The sequence below is a fragment of the Colius striatus genome, chromosome 3 (genome assembly GCF_028858725.1).
Source record: "Colius striatus isolate bColStr4 chromosome 3, bColStr4.1.hap1, whole genome shotgun sequence".
Classification (NCBI taxonomy): domain Eukaryota; kingdom Metazoa; phylum Chordata; class Aves; order Coliiformes; family Coliidae; genus Colius; species Colius striatus.
Window position 1 is genome coordinate 38,138,015 of NC_084761.1, and position 19,499 is coordinate 38,157,513.

The window sequence follows — 19,499 nt, forward strand, 5'->3', positions numbered from 1 at the left end:
AACAAGCCAGATGACTGTGTTAAGGCTTGGGTGAGCCAGGTCTACCATAACTTATTTGCATCCTCACTCCCTCAACAGTTCATCATGTGGCATGGAGCTACATAGAATCATAGAATCACAGAATCGCAGGGGTTGGAAGGGACCTTTAGAGATCACTTAGTCCAACCACCCTGCAGAAGCAGGTTCACCTAGATCAGGTTGCATAGGAACATGTCCAGGTGGGTCTTGAAGATCTCCAAGGAAGGAGACTCCACAACCCCTCCGGGCAGCCTGTTCCACTGCTCCATCACTCTCATGGTGAAATAGTTTTTTCTTATGTTTAAGTGGAACTTTTTGTGTTCCAACTTCATTCCATTACTCCTTGTCCTGTTACTATCTACTATAGAAAAAAGGGATGTCCCAACCTCCTAACACCCACCCTTTAGATATTTATAAATGTTAATAAGATCACCCCTCAATCTCCTCTTCTCCAGACTAAACAGCCCCAGTTCCCACAGCCTTTCCTCGTATGAAAGATGTTCTATACCCTTGATCATCTTGGTGGCCCTGCGCTGGACTCTCTCCAGCACTTCCCTGTCCCTCTTGAGCTGAGGAGCCCAGAACTGGATGCAGTACTCCTGATGATGCCTCACCAGGGCAGAGTGGAGAGGGAGAAGAACCTCCCTCCACCTGCTGGCCACACTCTTCTTGATGCATCCCAGGATGCCTTTGGCCTTCTTGGCCACAAGGGCACATTGCTGGCTCATATTTAGTTTATTATCAATCAGGACTCTCAGGTCTCTCTCTGCAGAACTGCTCTTCAGCAGTTGAATCCCCAGCCTGTACTGGTGCATGGGGTTGTTCCTTCCCAGAAAAGATGGGAAAAGATATCTTTTAACTACATTTTTAATCCTATGCACATCAAAATTATTCAGTTTTAAATTAGACTGACCCTGTGAACTGCTGGTATCAGGAAAGAATCCGACGCTGCTTAGAGTGGGATTTCTGAACTACTGAAGTTTCAGCAGTGGTTATTTTAAATCCAGGAATTTCTTAAAAGGAAATTAAAACAGCTCAGAAGCAACATTCTGTAGTACCTCAGTTGTATGGATAATTACTGTGTACAAATATTTGAGTAATTTCTGCATCTATTCAAGTGATGTTGATCAATGAGATGCAGAAGATCAAAACCAGTAAGACCTGGTCAGAACATACAAGTGTCCTGACAAGCAGCAGTCCTCTGTGTTACAGAGACTGCTATTACAACAATGCGCTCCCAACTGTGAGTAGGAAAAGTAAAGACTGAGCGACAGAGCACTGGAACAGACTGCCCAGGTGGGTTGTGGAGTCTCCTTCTCTGGGGACATTCAAAACCCACCTAGATGAGTTCCTGTGTGACCTACTCGAGGTGGTCCTGCTCTGGCAGGGCAGTTGGACTAGATGATCTTTTGAGGTCCTTTCCAGCCCTTGAGATTCTGTGATTCTGTGACTGTTTCATTTTTTTATGGATTTGTTTTTTCTTTTTAGATTAACATTATTCTCAAAGTCTATTCACATAAAAACTGTGCCCCATACAGAGCTTTGATAGAAAAAATCAACACGAAGATTTACTTAGGCTGATTCAGTATGAAGTTTGCTCCAAGCTGAGTAAGAAGATCTTGAGCTTTTTGGACACGCCAAACAGTTTCCTGGTCATGTGCTAAATTGCCTCCTCCCAGGCAGGACGTAACCAGGTGCACAGATGGTGGTAGTCCAGTGGATGTGGTTTCTCTTGTCTTCAGTAAAGCATTTGACACTATTTCCCACAGCATCCTTGCAGTAAAACTGAGAAAGTGTGGCCTGGATTATCAGGTAGTGAGGTGGATTGTTAACTGGTTGAAGGGAAGAAGGCAGAGAGCCTTCAATGGGCAGAGTCTAGTTGCAGGCCTGTATCTAGTGGAATCTCTCAGGGGTCGGTGCTGCAACTAGTACTGTTCAATATATTCATTAACGATCTTGCTGAAGGAACAAAGGACACTGTCAGCAAGTTTGCTGACGATATTAAAGTGATGGGAGTGGCTGACAGTCCAGAAGGCTGTGCTGCCATCCAATGACACCTGGACAGGCTGGATGGTTGGGCAGAGAGAAATCTAATGAAATTCAACAAGGGCAAATGTAGAATCTTGCATCTGGGAAAGAATAATCCCATGTAACAGTATAGGCTGGGGAATGAACTGTTAGAGAGTAGTGTAAGGGAAAGGGACCTGAGGGTGCTGGTGGACAGCAGGATGACGTGAACAATGTGCCCTCGTGGCCAAGAAGGCCAATGGCATCCTGTGGGCAGGATGTGGGAAGGAGTGTGGGCAGTAGGTTGAGAGATATTCTCCTCCCCCTCTACTCTGTCTTCATGAGACTGCATCTGGAATATTGTGTCCAGTTCTGGGCCCCTCAGTTCAAGAAGGACAGGGAGCTGCTGGAAAGAGTTCAGTGCAGGGCCACCAAAATGATCAAGGGAGTGGAGCATCTCCCTTGTGATGAAAGCCTGAGGGAGTTGGGGCTCTTTAACTTGGAGTAGACAGAGGAGTGGTCTCATTTTTTGAGGTCCCTTCCAGCCCTTGATATTTTGTGATTTTGTGATTTACTAAGTATAGAGTCAATCCTCTCAGTAGAACAAATATTTAATACTTCTGAGTTAAAAACACAAACCAAAACACTTAATACCTTTTGCTGTTTTGTGTTAAATGCTTACATATGAATAATTGCCCTTTCTTTTCTAGAACTGTACTTTCACTTAAATGAACCATGTAAGTGCTGTAAAGGGAAAAGTTTATCATAATTACATTTCTAAGAATGCAGCATTGTTCTTACCCTTCAAAAAAAAATTACTGGTATCCCATCTCACCCAAAAAACTACAAAGAGACTGAATTCAAACACAAAACAATGTTCAGAAGTTATTCAAAATGGCATCTTTCCTTCATTATGGAAAAACATGCACAAAGATTTGTGACATGCATATATATATATATACATAACGTTAACTAACTGAAGCTAACCAAGAGAAACAAAGACTGGACAAATCAGGTTTTTTTCTTTCCATGACAAAGTTAGTTTCAGTCTTGTAGACATCCAAGCATTGTGATCAAACAATTTCAAGGGTAATTTAGGAATACAGAATTGGCTATAGTTCAGTCTCATAACTCCAGAATCTGCACAGCACATAGTGTCCAACTGGAGACAAGACAGATACCACTCCCACTAAAGACAGAATAAGAGACAGAATATTGTAGTCACAGGCTACAATGTGAAAGGCTCTGTCTCATAAAAACAGAGGCTATGATAAAAGTTTTAATTTGTATATTTCTCTGAAAGCATCTGTGCCACACAATTATGTAGTTTCATTCATCATGAAGTTTAGTGGATGCACAGACATTTTTTATGTTTGCAAACTCTGCTATTAATTTTACCTAAAAAAAAATCTCTGAACATTAAGTGACATTATTGCAAAACAACATTAAAAATCATTACGAGTAAACTAGAAAAAAACCTTCAAAACTAATAGAAAAGTAATTTTTCTTTTTCTTCTATTTTTTTTTTATTTACTCTCATTCTTATAACCATTTTTAGGCAGTAAGCTGTTGAAATGCACTTTTGTTTTTTTCTTTTATTATGGCATGAACTGCAAAAATGAAGTACAAGTATATACTGTACCTTGTTTTACCTGTAAGGAACACACACCTGACAAAAGGCAATCTTCACATCCAGAGTAGGTTCACCACAATAATACAAGAAATGGCGGTTCATAAATACCTGCAATTAAAGAAAAGTAAGTGTAGAAGGTTTGTATGTCTGCTGACGTAACATGTGGTTCTATCTACATTTGGATTATATACACAGACTGAGTTGCTGTCCAGCTCATGAACAACAGAATTCAGAATACTGAACTCTATATAGGCTCTAAATAATTTCTGATGCTTGTTAAGATTATGATCTCAAATATGACTTGGTTACGTCTGCAAAATTTCACAGTAACTGATGCCATTACCTCAAAGTCTATCATGTCACTTGCACATTCCTACAACAACAAAATTAAAAATCAGGTCAGTAATGTTCTAAATGTGGGAATGGGTGACAGTTATTACTATGGGGAGGGAAAAAAAAAAAAGTCCTAAGCTGATAATTATTAGGAAGGTTATAGAAATGGAAAGATTGATTGTACTACCATATAAATTCATGGCATAACCACTTCATGACTATTCCATGGAGTTCTGGTTCTTGTCTTAAGGTTTTACAGCTGAAAAGGTTACAGAAAATAGTTTCCTTACATGACACAACCACACAGAATTTTTTTAACTTTCAAGAGGACTGAGTGGAGATACACTGGAGATCCATAAAATCAGTATCATATCGATATGTGAAAAGGAAAACACTCTTTGTTGTTTTTTAAAATAAAATAAGTATGCGTCATCAAATTATCAAACAACAGATTCAAAATTAATAGTAGGAGAGAATTCTTCATGCACCGTTCCACCAGGCTGTGAAACTTCCTGGTTTACCTTTCTGAGGATGTTGGAAGTCACTGTAAGTCTTAGTAGGATTAGAAAAATTCACAGAAGAAGGAATCTGCTGACGGCTATTAATCTCAAAAATACCACCTCTGACACAAGACAACCCTAAGCCACAGCCTGCCACTATATGATCACCCTATTTTTACATTATTAAACAGGTATCTGATATTGGCCAAGGGAGTCATATGCTAGAATAGTGTGTTACTAGCTGTTTTAACTTAATTCTATAGTACCACATTCAATTGTGACTAAACAATATTTTCCTAGCTGCATTCTAGCATGAGATATCAATGAGAAAAAACCGAAATAGGTAACTATGTTTTAAGACTTTGGAGCACATTGATTTTTCTACATGACTCCGCTTAAAAAAATCCCCAAACTTACAACAGTATAATTAAAATCTCTGTGGACAGAGACCTGGGAGTTCTGGTGGATGACAAATTAAACATGGGGAAACGTTATGCCCTCGTGGCCAAGAAGGTCAGTGGCATCCTGGAGTGCATTGAGTGTGGGTGGCCAGCAGGTAAAGGTAAATTCTCCTCCTCTACTCTGCTCTGGTGAGGCCTCATCTGGAGTACTGTACCCAGGTCTCGGCTCCCCTGCACAAGAGGGACAATGAAGTTCTAGAAAGTACAGTGCAGGGCCACTCTTCTATGTGGAAAGGCTGTGGGATCTAGGGCTGTTCAGGCTGGAGAGGAGAAGACTGAGGGGGGAATCTCATTAACATAAGTATCTGAAAGGTTTATATCAGAGGGATGGGGTAGCGTTGTCTCCAGTGATAGGACTAGGGGAAACGGGCATAAGCTGGCACACAAAATTGGCAGAATCTGTAAAAATATTGAAGTCTCATCAACAAATACACAATCTACTTTCAGTCAAAACAAAACTAGGAGGCACTAAAACAGGAGTCAGAAAATAGACATGAAGGCAAGAGTAAGAAAATCTTCTAACTGTCCAATGGCATAGCCAGTGACCTGCTGCTTATGAAGACACCACTGAGGCTTGGCTTCTATCTGGCCTGGTGCTTCATCATCCTCTTCTTCCTTCCTCTTTTCTATAGTTACTCTTCCAAATAGAATGTGGGCTAATGACGTGCCTCAATTTCAGCCATGAACTCCCCCTTCTCCTCAGTGTTACTACCAAATCTCTCTTCTCTGGAGAAGGACTGTTTACTTTTAATAATGTTTATCTTTTTCTCCAGGAGTCAGGAGGATTATCTCATTATTTGAACAGCTCTTTGAAGACTGAAAGGATTAAATCAACACTATTAGTATAATTACTAAGAACAGAGAGGAAACTACACAATGACAGTAAAAAAAGCAGACTAGAAAACTGTTAGTAACTGTAGTTCCCAAACATAGTCTCTCACAGTAAATCCTTCTGTTTGTCCTTGAATTCCTTCCTCTTTCTCTGAATTCCTTCCTCTGTATAATGTTCATACCAGTGAATATCTGGGCAAACCAGTCTTCTAGCCTAGGGAGTCTTGTTTCCCTTCCCAGACTTCATGATGGTTCACATAACTGGTTTCTGGATCGCAAATGGAGAGTTTGCGTTTGCCTTAGGCCAAATAAGTGTAAACTTTGAGTCTGAGTGCCCTGAACTGTTGCTGCATTCATCTGAAGAGAGTCTCAGCACTTGCATGCACTGTGTTGTCTCTAATCTGTTACTTTAGCTGACACTTAACAAGCTCACTTGTCTGGAGAGAGCATCACAGTCACTTTCTTTTCAGAAAATATCTCCATGATGGTTTCTCATCCCTATATCTCTGAATCAACAGGCAAATTACTCATGCCCAATGGATATTGCCTTGGCCTGTCAAAGCATATTTAAAGCTTTATTTGTGACAATTTGGAAGACAAATGGGGAGCCTCAGGAAAGTTCTATATAACTTTTTAATTCAGACAGATAAGGATCCAGTTGTCCTGCTGCAATACTGCTCTCTTCATCACAGCTTAGACAGGCCGGACTCCTCATCCCACTCCACAGCAAAATCGTCTGTTTCAAGTACACCAGTCAAGGGTTTCTTGATGAGAAAAACTAAATCATCTGTTTGACATGTATTTAAGCCAGTGTTACTGCAGTACAGATTAACCAAGTATGAAACTAGCCCCAGTGCTGTTCTCATAATCTCCCACACATCTGAGACTAACTCTGAGAGGTATTTACATTTCCTACAATAAAACAAATTGGAAACAAATCCTTCAAATTCTAATTTTTAAAAAAGTGTGGAAAAAAAAAGGTTTCAATTTAAATGGAAAATTTCAATGAGTTTCAATTTAAATGGAAATCAAAAGGCAGCTGAAGATATCATAGATAGAACTACTTGTATCTAAAACATCACTAGATTTATACCTGGCACAGCATGGCTGCAAACTGCAAGGTTTTAACAGAATCACAGGACACACAAGAATAATATATTACAATCTATTCCCAATCCCATCAAGTGTGATAATCTCAATAAGAGAAAGAAACTGTGTATACATATAATGTGCCAAATCCAGCATTTCCGCTTGTTTGGTATTACCATCTAAATATATCATATATGCACAATAGAAACAGTGAATGTGATTGCTGTTTTCACAGGTATGTAGTTCTATACTTATCCCATTAAAGGCCAGTTAAGGTATTTATTGCTGCCTGATTTTATTTCATTCATGAATAGAAAGATCCAAAGCATGAAAAAATTAATGAAATAGAACATTCATTTAAAGTTAAAAAAAAATCCTGTCCCACATCACTGACAGAGGGCGATTTATCAATTTAACTGTCACTTAAACCTTACTGAAAAATGCTAATGTTCAAAGAGTAACATTTATTAATTATTAATGCTCCCTGTTTTGAAAAGGTGTTTGAATCATTTCATGCATTTTCAGTTATGGAATTCCTTCTCCTATAGACTTTAATTACAGTAGTTTATTGGTTCACTGAAGCTGATACTACCTCTGCAATTCTGTTTTACCTTTACCAGAATTTAGTTTTGTATAAACAACAAGGAGATCAATAAAGAAATTGCACAATATTGTCAGCATATTGCATCTTTCCACGTAGCATCTTTGTATCCTGAATGTATGAAATAATGAAGACTTGACCAAAGTCATACCACTTGAAAAAGTTTACCAGAAGAAAATGGTAATTTCTGATCCCTAGACACCTATGACTTTTCATATGTGCACTTTGTTTTCTTGAGCATGCCAGATCAAGAGGCTTATCTGCAATATTTTATAGAACTCTTTTCCCCTCCCCCCCCCATCTAATTTAGAGCACTGCAGTAACAGGGCATTTTTAATATCAGCTTCAATAGGACCCACTCATTAGCAAGAAGCTTCAAGACCTGACAGAGGATAAATATAAACTGAAGTTTATAATTGGATTCATAATAATAATAGACGAGGACAGTGCTTCTACTGAGAAAGAGTGTTTTTCTCCTGTGTCTGTGGTCTCATTTTAATTATTCTTGGAATAACTATGGAAAGTAATGGTGTAATTATTAAGATTTAAGTCCCAGCAGAAACAGATCATATTTCACTGCGATGGTTAGTGATGGCATGTAAAAATCACTAAAATCATGCAAGCAGCTCTAAAATTGAGATGCTACAAGACAAAAGAGATTGGTAAACAAAAAAAAATTGATTAGTACTAAAAAGGTTTCCAAAGTGAATAGATACAAAAGGAAAAAGAGCATTCAAACTGGAAAGATCGAGGACTGATAAGCAGCTTTTCCTAATGATCACAGTTCGCACATGGAAGAAGGGAAGAAGTCTGGCCTTGCTACCTGCATGTATTCCCAAGTCTATTATTATGAGTCAGATTTCCATACTTAACAATACCTGGTGCAAATGTCCAAGTTATAACAGTCCAAGAGATCACATACAATCATAGAATCATAGAATGGTAGGGGTTGGAAGGGATCTTTAGAGATCATCTAGTCCAACCTAGGTTCACCTAGATCAGGTCGCATAGGAACATATCTAAATAATACTTACTTTTACAAACAAGTACTGTGAGAGAAAGAACTTGCTCCTGTGGAATGCTGCAGCAGGTTAGTCAAAGTTTATGATGACCTTGTCGGAATCTCTCATGTCATCTTTTCATTAGTAGCTGAATATCTTCATCCTCTAATGTAAATTCAAGGAGAAAATAAAATCTAGCCACTTCCTAGAGGCAATAAATTAAACTTTGGTGTTGAAAGCAGCTGTAAATTTGCACAGGATGTACCTCCACTGATAATTGTGCAAGATCATGGCTACTAATGTCACCAAAAAATGATGAAAACAAAAGAGCTGAGCACAGCAAAAACACTTACTACTTGCCTACTGTAAGACAACAACCTATAACACAATCGTGCAAACAAGTATCCTGTTTTTGCCAGGGACAGAGTTCATTTGCATCTTCATAGGTGGTATAGGGCTGTGTTTTGAATTTGTGCTGAAAACTGTTGATAAAACAGAGACGTTTTTGTCACTGCTGAGCAGTGCTTGCACAGCATCAAGGCCTTTTCTGCTTCTCCCGCTGTCCTGCCAGCGAGAGGGCTGGGAGTGCACAAGAAGCTAGGATGGAGCACAGTTAGGACAGCTGAGGGCAGTGGAGCATCTCTCTTACGGGGAAAGACAGAGAGATCTGGGCTGTTTAGCCTGGAGAAGACTGAGAGGGACCTTATCAATCCTTATAAATACCTAAAGTGTGGGTGTCATGAGGATGAGGCAAATCTTTTTTTCTTGTAGCGCCCAGTGACAGGACAAGGAGTAACTGTCACAAGTTGGAACACAGGAAGATCCATTTGAACATGACAAGAAACTTTGTTGCTGTTCAGGTGAGGGAGCCTTGGCACAGGCTGCCCAGGGAGGGCGCTGGACACAGAACTGGACACCTGTTGGACACACTCTTCTTGATGCATTCAGGATGCCAATGGCCTTCTTGGGGTGAAAAACAACAAACATGGGTATCTGATCCAGTAAGTCAAGGAGGCTTAGAGCTGTACAGGAATAAGTTTCATTTATATGGGAACACCAGATGGATTGAAGACTTTTCTCCCCAAAACACTGCTATTAATAAGGTATGGTATATACTAGCAAGAGCAAGCTGAGTATCTTTGAGAATGTGTTTATTGCCAGAACTCCTCTGTGGCAAGCAATTGCAGGAATCAAGAGAGAGAGGAAGACTAAAAATGAACTTAAATGATGAACATTTGTATTACTTTGAAAGAGTTTGAACTGGAAGATCCCAGATGACTACCACAAAGTGGCACGTTGCCATGATCAGGGAAAATAGGTATTTCACATGAATTACTTTTACTAAAAAATTTTAAAAGTACAAGAACACAATCTTATCTTACTTTTGACTGCCTAAATCAAAGCTCAAGTGTAATTCTCAATCTCTTCCATTTAGCACCTTCTTAGATATTTTTCCAAAATGCTGCAAACCTTCTAACGTTTTTGGCTTCCTCAGCTGTGACTCAGTTATCAAAGCTTTGCCATAGCTTGAACAGCTTCTGATGTCCATAGTGCCAAGCTTTTGTTAGGCTTACAACAAAATAGTAATGTAAATAGCCTTTATTTTGTCCAGCCCTTCACACATGATTAATTCTAACCCCTATAAGCCATTATCTCATTTTCCAAATACTCATTACAGTTAGACTACAAGCCTAGTGAGTATAAACACTACATATTTTAAAAGCATCACACACACATGCCAAGATAAGATCAGTACTACACAGCAATAATAATAATAATCATACCACTTACATGTGTGCATAAAGCACATGTTCATCTAAAGAAGAGAAAATTTTCACGTTCCAGGAAAACTCCAGCAGATAATTAGAAATACATTAGAAAAATAATACAATGACCTTTCCAGCATGTAAACCTGGCAAAACAGACACAACAAAACTGACCTGTTTACAGGTTGCGGCTTCATCATCATCTTGAAAATACTATATTGTGCTGCTTCTTCGTAAGGGCAAGTGTAGCGTTTTTGCTCACATTATACAAAACTGGTTTACCAAATTGAGGCAGTGCAAGAGGAAACCTATATTAAGTTTTTATCTGCAGAACAACACTAGTCTAGATGAATACTTTAAGATAATTTATTTCAATCCCAAGGTGGACAAAAGATGTGAATTCATAAATTTCCTCAAAATCTTTCCACTAGTCTATGAACAAAATCATTATTTTTCTTCTTTGAAAAGCAATGAATATCATGGCCATTTTCCTGAGGGTGGAATTTCAGGCAGCTTTAGGAAGGTATCCAGCCAGCAGGAAATAGAGAGAAACTATTAGAAATATGAAAAGATATATAATATGTCAGAAGAGGTGTAGATTCTAGGTAATTTCATAAAATGCAATAATGCATTTCCAAAGAAAGTTATCTGAAGACCAATTGAAAAAATACTGAAACATGAATTAAGCAATAAACTAAAATGAACTTCCATAAATGATTGTACCTAATTTATAATGGATGTGAATATATGAAACAGTGTATGAAAGTTTAAAGTTCTAGGAATTAAAAGCATTCATCACTTAATATGCACCAATACTATTTCATTCATAGTTATCATATTCTTGCCATTTCCCTCCTTATTTTACCCTCATCTTGGCACTTACCCTTGTGCTTAGTTATTTCTACTCTGCACTCCAGCTAGGAAATGACAACAACCACCATTCAGTACCTACCTAGAAAATACCACAAGCTAGTTACTAAACCTATTAGTAGTTTTTGCAAACATTCAGGAAAAAAAATCGTGAATATGTATCTGGTTGGTTGGTCTGCACACAGCTTTATGCTGTTGTCCCTAATCTTCAATTGGAATTGCAACTAGAGAGTTTAAAGTCAGCATATACTTCCTCTGAAGCAACTGCCTGCTGTGTCCACTACATCAGTTACTGGTGTGGCTCAGCTGGCAGTCTGTGGCCTCAATCTTGTCCACAGGCTGCTTACATTGAGGTACCTGCCCTTCTCTGAGGCAAGTGGCTGATGTTGCCATGATGACACTAGTTAGAGGTATGCTTTTGTGCCTGCACTTGAACCATTGCCATTACTCCCTTGATAGAGAATATTAAGACAGACTGACTCTTTCTCTGTTCCCATTTCCAGAAGGTCAGAAATTCCATGGTTTCTTGTTCACTTAAGCCTCGTAAAGGCCACGTGTCCAGAAGACAAGCAATAGGAGATAGCTCAGCTGCCTACTTTTCAATGCCATCCTGAAAAAATGAACAAAAGGACACTGATTTCCCATACCATAAATAAGTTTGATCCTCGCTTTTTCAACAAAAACAGATGCCCAGACTGTCCCTAAGTATTTTCTGATATTATTTCCAGTTCCAATAGAAGCTGCATTTAAAACAAATCAACTTAAATACAACTGACCTGACATCATTTGCAAGGAATTATTCTTCTGTGAGATATATGATTGATTTCATTTCAAAGTGTCAGCATGAGCTACTGCAACATACAGTGAATGTCATGAAGGTGCTCCACTGAAAAATGACTCATTTCCCATGAGAAAAATCTCAATTTAGATGAGAAATTTGCTTCACATGGTTTCCAGCTTCCTGTAGACTACAAATTAGAGCACACTTTCCATACCCTACAATACATAAACCCTTTGCAATAATGTACACAGTTCGTGTATTTAATAGGTAATTGACTGTTTACTGCTTTTTCAGCAAATCAATGAGACACATGCAGTGATACTCTACCTGATTATAAAACCTCCCCACCTTTTGGACTTCCTCTCCCTCCTCCAAAGTGTAATGCACTAAGCAAAAGTAGGAGCTAGATATTTTACAACACAGGTTTACAAGAGATCTCAAAAGATTTTCCACATACATGTGACAGACAGCAACAAAAAAAACCCCGACATGTCAGTCAGGAATAGTAGCCTGGGTGTCTGGTTTTAATCCATCTACTGAGAGCACCACTGAAAGCTAATAGAAGTAAGTGTAGTGGGTTTGGGATGGTGGTGATTTTCCGCAGCAGCTCTTGTGGTGCTGTGCTTACTGTTGATACCAATGTTGTGACTGCTACTCTCACAGCATCGGGGCGGTCCCTCCAGCATTTCTTCCCCCGCCTTCGCCAGTGGCTGTGGGCAATCTTGGGGGGGACCACGGCCAGGGTGGCTGACCCAGGCTGACTGGGGAGAGATTCCATACCATATGACGTCAGCTCAGTAATATAAACTGGGGGAGAGGAGCAGGAAGAGGAGGCAAGATTCATTTCTGGCCTTCCAAAAGCAACCGCTACGCGTACCGAAGCCCTGCTTCTTGGGAGGTGGCTGGACATCACTGCTGATGGGAAGTAGAGAGTAACAGCTTTTTCTGCTTTTGCTTTGCTTCCCTCACATGGGGCTTTGCTGTTTCTTTATTAAACTGCTTTTATCTCAACCCACAAGACTCCCATCTTATTTTCTCCTCTTCCCTGGCTTGCTGAGGAGGTGGGGGATAGAGCGGTGTGGTGGGCACCTGGCATCCAGCCAAGGTCAAACTACCACAGTAAGAAAGGTCAAACTCCTAAACAAACAAAAGTTAAGGAAGACTGAGTTTCCCTGAAACCCCTCCTTCTCACAGTTGCCTCAGAAACAGAGGAAAAAAGTCCAATTTTGCTTGTGCAGTCAAGTACTTTCTCTTTTTTTGTATGTCATTTTTGAATCCAAGCCCTTGAGTGTAACACCGAGTTAAACTGATGTAACATCTAAAGGGGGTTTGTTTGTTTTGTTTGTTTGTTTGATTATTTTTTTTAACATTTCAACATGCTTTGTTTTGGTTTTTTTTCTAGGATATATTTCTGGGTTTTGATGTGAAATCAAATGGATGCATGGATAAAACCAGACTCCATATTCTTTTGAGTGTTTGGGAGTCTGAAGTTGGGCTGGGCAGAAATTTGTGCCTGATAGTGGGAAATAAGAAAAGGAACATGACATTTCTGAAGCACAATGAGCCCTTAAAGTACTTGTAAGTGTGGCTATAAAAACATCCCCCCCTCAAAAAAAACCCACAAAACAACCAACCCATCTTTTATCAGTTATCCCCAATTCTCTTTGACCTCAATACTCTGCTCATCAGGACATAGCAAATAGGAAAGCTTAGAATTTTTGTGCTATTTAAGTACCTAAAACTACCAACATACAAATTGCAGCCTTAAAAAACTCTCAAAAAAATAAAATCTTACTCTAGATCCTGATCTCAGAAGAAGTATATTACAATACTAGATTTAAAAAAAAAATAACCTAGACAGACCATTTTTCTGATGCCTGGGTTTTTTGGTTTTGCTGGGACTGAGAGTAAAGGGACTTTTTGCTTCTTTGGCCTGAACTGACCACCAATAACAATTCTGATTAAAAGCAGAGTTTTGTCATGGTTTGACATGACAGCCTTTTCTGGTAAGGGGGAAGGGGCTATAAAGATGGCTCCTGGAAGAAGTTGCTCGCAACTCTCCCCAGCTCTGAGCCAGACCCACTTCTGGGGCTTAGCCAATAAGATGCCTCCACGATCACTTTTTAAGAAGAAGCCAGAAGAGGAGGCTTCTTCCTCCATCTTCTTCTTCTGCCCCTTCTTTTTCTTCTGGCTGGTGGTGGTGCAAGGAGTAGGAACAGTGAGAGAAACAACCATGCAGACTCCAAGGTCAGTGATGAAAGAGAGGAGGAGGTGTGCTGTAGCAGAGACTCCCCTGCATTCTATGGAGAGAAGTAGTGAAGCTGAGATTTATTTTCATTTCTTTAAAGACCCCGCATCAGCGGTAGAGACTCATTTTGCTAATGACTCCATATCGGGGCAGAGACTCATTTTGCTAAAGCTGGCCCCAGACCAGGGGCAACAATTCACTTCATTAAAGGCCCCAAGCCAGGGACAGTGGCTATGGCCGGAGAAGGCTGTGTCCTTGGAGGGGACCCAACAACTTCATTGCAGACCCCGAGCAAGGGGTAGTGATTTTCTTCTTTAAAACTCTGGCCGGAAGAGGCTGTGTCCTGAAGGAGGGACCCTTTATCACTATGGCCAGAGCAGGCCATGTCCCAAGGAAGGGACCCAATATTCACAGCTGTAACTGTGGAGAGGAACCCACGACAAAGCAGCTCATTAAACTTATGCCCAGAAGTGGCCTTGCCCTGAGAGAGGGACCCTATAACTGCAGAAACTGCAACTGTGGCAAAGAATCCACACCAGAGATATTCACCAAGGACCGTGTCTCATGTGAGGGACCCTGTATCGGCAGAAGCCACAGTTGTTGGGAGTAATCCACACCAGAGAAGTTCATTAAGGACTGTATCCTGGGGGAGGGACCTGGTGTTGGAGCAGGGGAAGAATGCCAGGAGTCGTCCTCGTCTGAGAAGAGAGAAGCGGTAGAGCCCATCTGTGAGACTGACCACATTCTCCTTTCCCTACCTCCCTGAGCTGTTGAGGAGGGAGGAGGTAGAGATATTGGGAGCAGTGAGCTGGGCCCGGGAAGAAAGGAGGGATGGGGGAGGGAGATCTTAAAGTGCTGGTTGCAATTTTCTCATCATCCTACTCCCTTTTTGCTTTTATTCCATTCTGTGTCTTGTAGAATAAACTTTCCTACTTTCCTCTCTAAGTCGAGTACTGGACTCTGTTTTGCCCAGAATTGTAATTGGCAGCGAGCCCTCCCAGCCCTTGTCTTAATCCACAACAATGTTGCTTATCTTTTTAATCCCATTTCGCTGGGGCCTCAGCCATCCTAACAAGGGTGGGGGTGAATGGGGGTCACTGAGCGAGAGACTGTTGTGGTGTGCTGTGCTAGCTGGGCCAAACCATGACAAATTTTAACTCTATGCCAGAGATATTTAAGATGATGACACTGGGGAAAAACTCCTTTTATTAGAGTGTGACTATTTTATCACAATATCTTTAATAGAATGGTATTTCACAATATTTACAATGACAAATAAGAAGCATCCACTGTGGTTACTGTGAGATGCTTGGTCTGGCTAAGCATTGCTTTTTACTTGTTCTAAACTTCATCTTCAGCTGCCATTTGTTCTTACCTAACAAACCCTTCTGTGAGCAGCAAGACTATGGTTTTCACCCTGCCTGCATTACAATAGAGCACACCTGAAAGATACCACAGTGAACCATTGCCATTCCAGTGAAGGCTATCTGTAGGTGTCTGCTAACCATCACCAAAACCTGGATCAAAAGTTTATCCTGAGAAAGCTCTTGTCCTACAGTGTCTCAGGGTAAACTTTGGCTTTGCAGACATTGCCAAGCAGGCTGCCAATCATTACCATGCAAACTGAAAGTTTTAGCTTTTTTTAGTACTGGAATAAAGCATATCTGTTTGTCCTTCAACTTTAAATAATTTTTATTTAAAGTGTAATTTGTCAGGAGCTAGAAATAGAGAGAAAACCAAATTTTAGTAGTTAAAGTGTTCATGAATTAATTTGAATGTGCTAACAGATATCCTCTAGGACGTTTAATGAGTCCAAAAAACTCACTGCAGTAGAAAACTGCTAAGATACAAAGTTATAAAAACTTTTAAACTGTAATATACACAAAACAGGCTCAAATTGAAGACAGATATTTTTATACCTTTACTGATTTTCTATAAATATCTATCTATATGTATATGCAACAATACAATGTAAATAAAATGATTCAGGTGCTTTCCCTATCTGGAATTCAATCACCGTAAGTGCTATACCTTGACCACAGCAGAATATCAGGAAAAATGCTGTTCTGGTCTCCTCACAACTCCAATCTGTTTCTCTAACTTACTGTAGTGATTTAACCCTGGTTTAGGTGCCCACTAAGTCATTCTATCACTCCCACTCCTCAACTGGGACAACTCCAATCTTTTTCTCTAACTTACTGTAGTGATTTAACCCTGGTTTAGGTGCCCACTAAGTCATTCTATCACTCCCACTCCTCAACTGGACAGGAAAGAAATATAACAAAGGGCTGATGAGTAGAAAAAGACAGCAAGATCACTCAGCGATTACTGTCATGGGCAAAACAGACTCAACTTGGGGAGAAATGGTTTGATTTCAGTAACAAACAATTGAAACAGTGTAGAGAAATGAGAAATAAAATCTGAATCTTAAAACACAGTCCCTCACCTCTCCCTTCTTCCCAAGTTTCTATCTCCTCTCCCTGAGCAGTTCAGGGAGACAGAGAATGGGGGTTATGCTCAGTTTATTGCAGATGGGCTTTGCTGCTGCTTCCTCTCAGGGGGAGGCCTCCTCACACCTCCCACTGCTGCACTAAATAGTCCTCCACCAACTTTTCCAACATGGGTCCTTCCCACGGGCTACAGTTCTTCACAACCCCAGTGTGGGGCTCATCCTTGGAGGAAACAATTCTTCAGGAATGAACTGCTGACAACAAATCTGGTCTGGTGTGGGCTCCTCCTCTCTCCACGGATTTGCAGGCCCTGCCAGGAACTTGCAGGGTGGGCTTCCCACAGGGTCACAGCCTCCTTCAGGCATCCACCCACTCTGGCATGGGGTTCTCTCCAGGCGGATCTCTGCTCCACCATGGCTTCCATGGGCTGCAGGGGCAGAGCGTGCCTCACCATGGTGAGGTCACCACAGGCCACATGGGAATTTCTCTTCCAGTGCCTAAGCACTTCCTCCCCCTCCTTCTTCTCTGACCTTGGTGTCTGTGGAGATGTTTTTCTCCCTTCTGCTGCTGCTGCTGCAGTTTTGCATCTGAGCAGCAACTTCTTCCCCTTGTCAAATATATTAATCACAGATATGTTACCTCCATTGCTAATTGTCCAGGTCTTCGTCAGCAGTGGGTCCATCTTAGAGCTGACTGGCTCTGGCCCTATCAGCTACAGCAGAAGCTTCTAGCAGCTCTTTTTTAAATAAGCCACCCTTGTAACCCCTCCACCCTTCCCCTCCAAAACCTGGCCACACAAACCCACTACACTTACAGGGTTAGATCTCCACAATAAAAAAGCATCAGAATTAATCCTTTAAGTCAGCTGCCTTTACTCACATAGGAGCTAATATCCTATGCTTTGAAATTTAAATGAAACACATTCTGTGACAAAACAAGAGAGAATCCTTCAACAGATTACTGAGTTGTGATGTACTAGACTGATTATACCTCAGTCCTGTCCAAAATTTGTGTCTGATTTCTGTTTCCTCTCACAATCTTTCAGGCTCTCTAATTTACAACAACATTTTATCTGCAGGTAGCAGATACATTACAAAATTTATAGCTGAAGCTCCTGTCTTTGAAGAAAAAGAAGATTCAGGGAACAGTGTTACATTCTGACCATGTAATTTTACGCCTCAAGAAACACTGAAAAATTGTAAATTGAATGGAACAGGCTTGGCAGACTAGAAATGTTAAATATCTACATGTTTGTGTATGTCATGATTTCAGCATCCAACATAGCATATCGGAGATGTTCCTGGTCTGAACTGTAGTATCTATCCTCAGATGTAAAGCATAAAGAATTTGCACATATTCAACACATTTAAAAAATTCCTGGGATGTGTGGTGATAACTTCAGTGTACTTTCTTGTACCTAAACTTTATAAACGTGCTTGGAAATTTAAGCCATGTACATCTGGCTAAAAAACTATGGTCCCAGACAGGAGGACTATTTTCATTATTTTAAAAAATTTTAAACATGTACATCCTACCAAAAATGTACAAGAAATTACTTCTGGGGAGACATGGAGTCTGCATGCTTCAGCCTAGATTATTCCTCCACTAGCCATAGATTGACAGCTCCACCATTTCAGTGACCCTTGTTGCTTGTTGTGGTAGCTGTTAGAGAACTGTGATAGAGTGACATTTCACTAGACACAAAGTGAAAAGGTAATAAAGGTTTTTCTTGTACTCATCTAGACAGAACAGGATTCTCTTAATAATCACAGGTTGAGTCCAGCTTGCATTTTGGTCTGTGATCAACTTTTCTACAACACAGGAAAAATCTGTTTCTTCTCTAATCTCCCATAGAGGGGTATGAACAGGCATGAATGTTATTATAACAAGGCTGATTCTGACAAAATTAATTCCTGCTACAGACTTTGCACCAGTGTTCTCAGGCTGAGCTGAGAGTGATGCCAGGCAGAAGAGCTGAAACGGCATTAATATCTCCTTTCCAGCATAATCCAAGCATTGTTTAATGGTAGTTTCTCTTAAAATCACATACTGGAGAAGCATTAATGAAAAATTCTCATTAATTCCTATTTCCCATGCATTCATTTAACATATAGTCAACAGTTTTAGCTCCAGTAGGGCCAATACTTAGGAAGCTAAGTTTAAGTCATGACATTATAACATTATAACATTAACTTAATTGGGTATGTTTATTCAAGCAAAAAAATTAACCAATTTACAAAGTTAAAAAAACCACTCATCAAGCAAAAATAAATAAATAAATAAGACACGTAAGCTACAAGAACGCTTTGTGATTTTCTGCAGCTGTTCTCAACATTCCTTAGAAAATTAATTTAACACAGAATGTCATTCAGAACTATCTTTAGTCCTTCTTAGTATTCGTACAGGCACTTGAAGATGAACTAAGAACAGTCACATTGTACTGAGTACAGCTATGTTTTATTTTATCATTTACACAGTTATTATAGTCTATTCATATTATAATATTATTCATCCATTCTACACAGAGAAGAATATTGCAAGTGTATTGAGATCTTGATTTTGCAAAACTTTAAATGCAAGTCTAAAGGAAATATCAGCATATGCAATGTCCTCTAGATCACAGAGGTAAACATGTGCATAAAACTTATGCACAGCTCACAGTCATGCTCACAGAAGGAAAATATTACCAAAGTGATTTAGAGGTGAAACTTCAAGATATGCAGTTCAATGGGTCCACAGAATACACCCTGACTCACACCCTGTCTAGGTTAGAGCTATTATGCAAAATGTATTCATTCAATGTTTTTTCAAAGATTCATTAACCTCTGTCATAAGACTCACAGGCATTTTTCACAAATTCTTTGGTCACACTCAGTTCTCCTTCACAGGAAGCAGACTACAAACAATAGC

The 19,499-nt window shown here is 40.0% G+C and overlaps 1 protein-coding gene across 2 annotated transcripts in view; it reads right to left on the minus strand.

The window, feature by feature from the left end:
- The window catches only part of MAPK10 (mitogen-activated protein kinase 10), a 130,543-nt gene that overhangs the window by 71,602 nt on the left and 39,442 nt on the right, over window positions 1–19,499 (minus strand). For both annotated transcript variants that reach the window (XM_061992265.1, XM_061992264.1), the window contains one exon: window positions 3,695–3,766. In XM_061992265.1, the coding sequence (XP_061848249.1) occupies window positions 3,695–3,766 (72 nt within the window). Of the gene's footprint in view, window positions 1–3,694; window positions 3,767–19,499 lie in introns of those variants that run through there.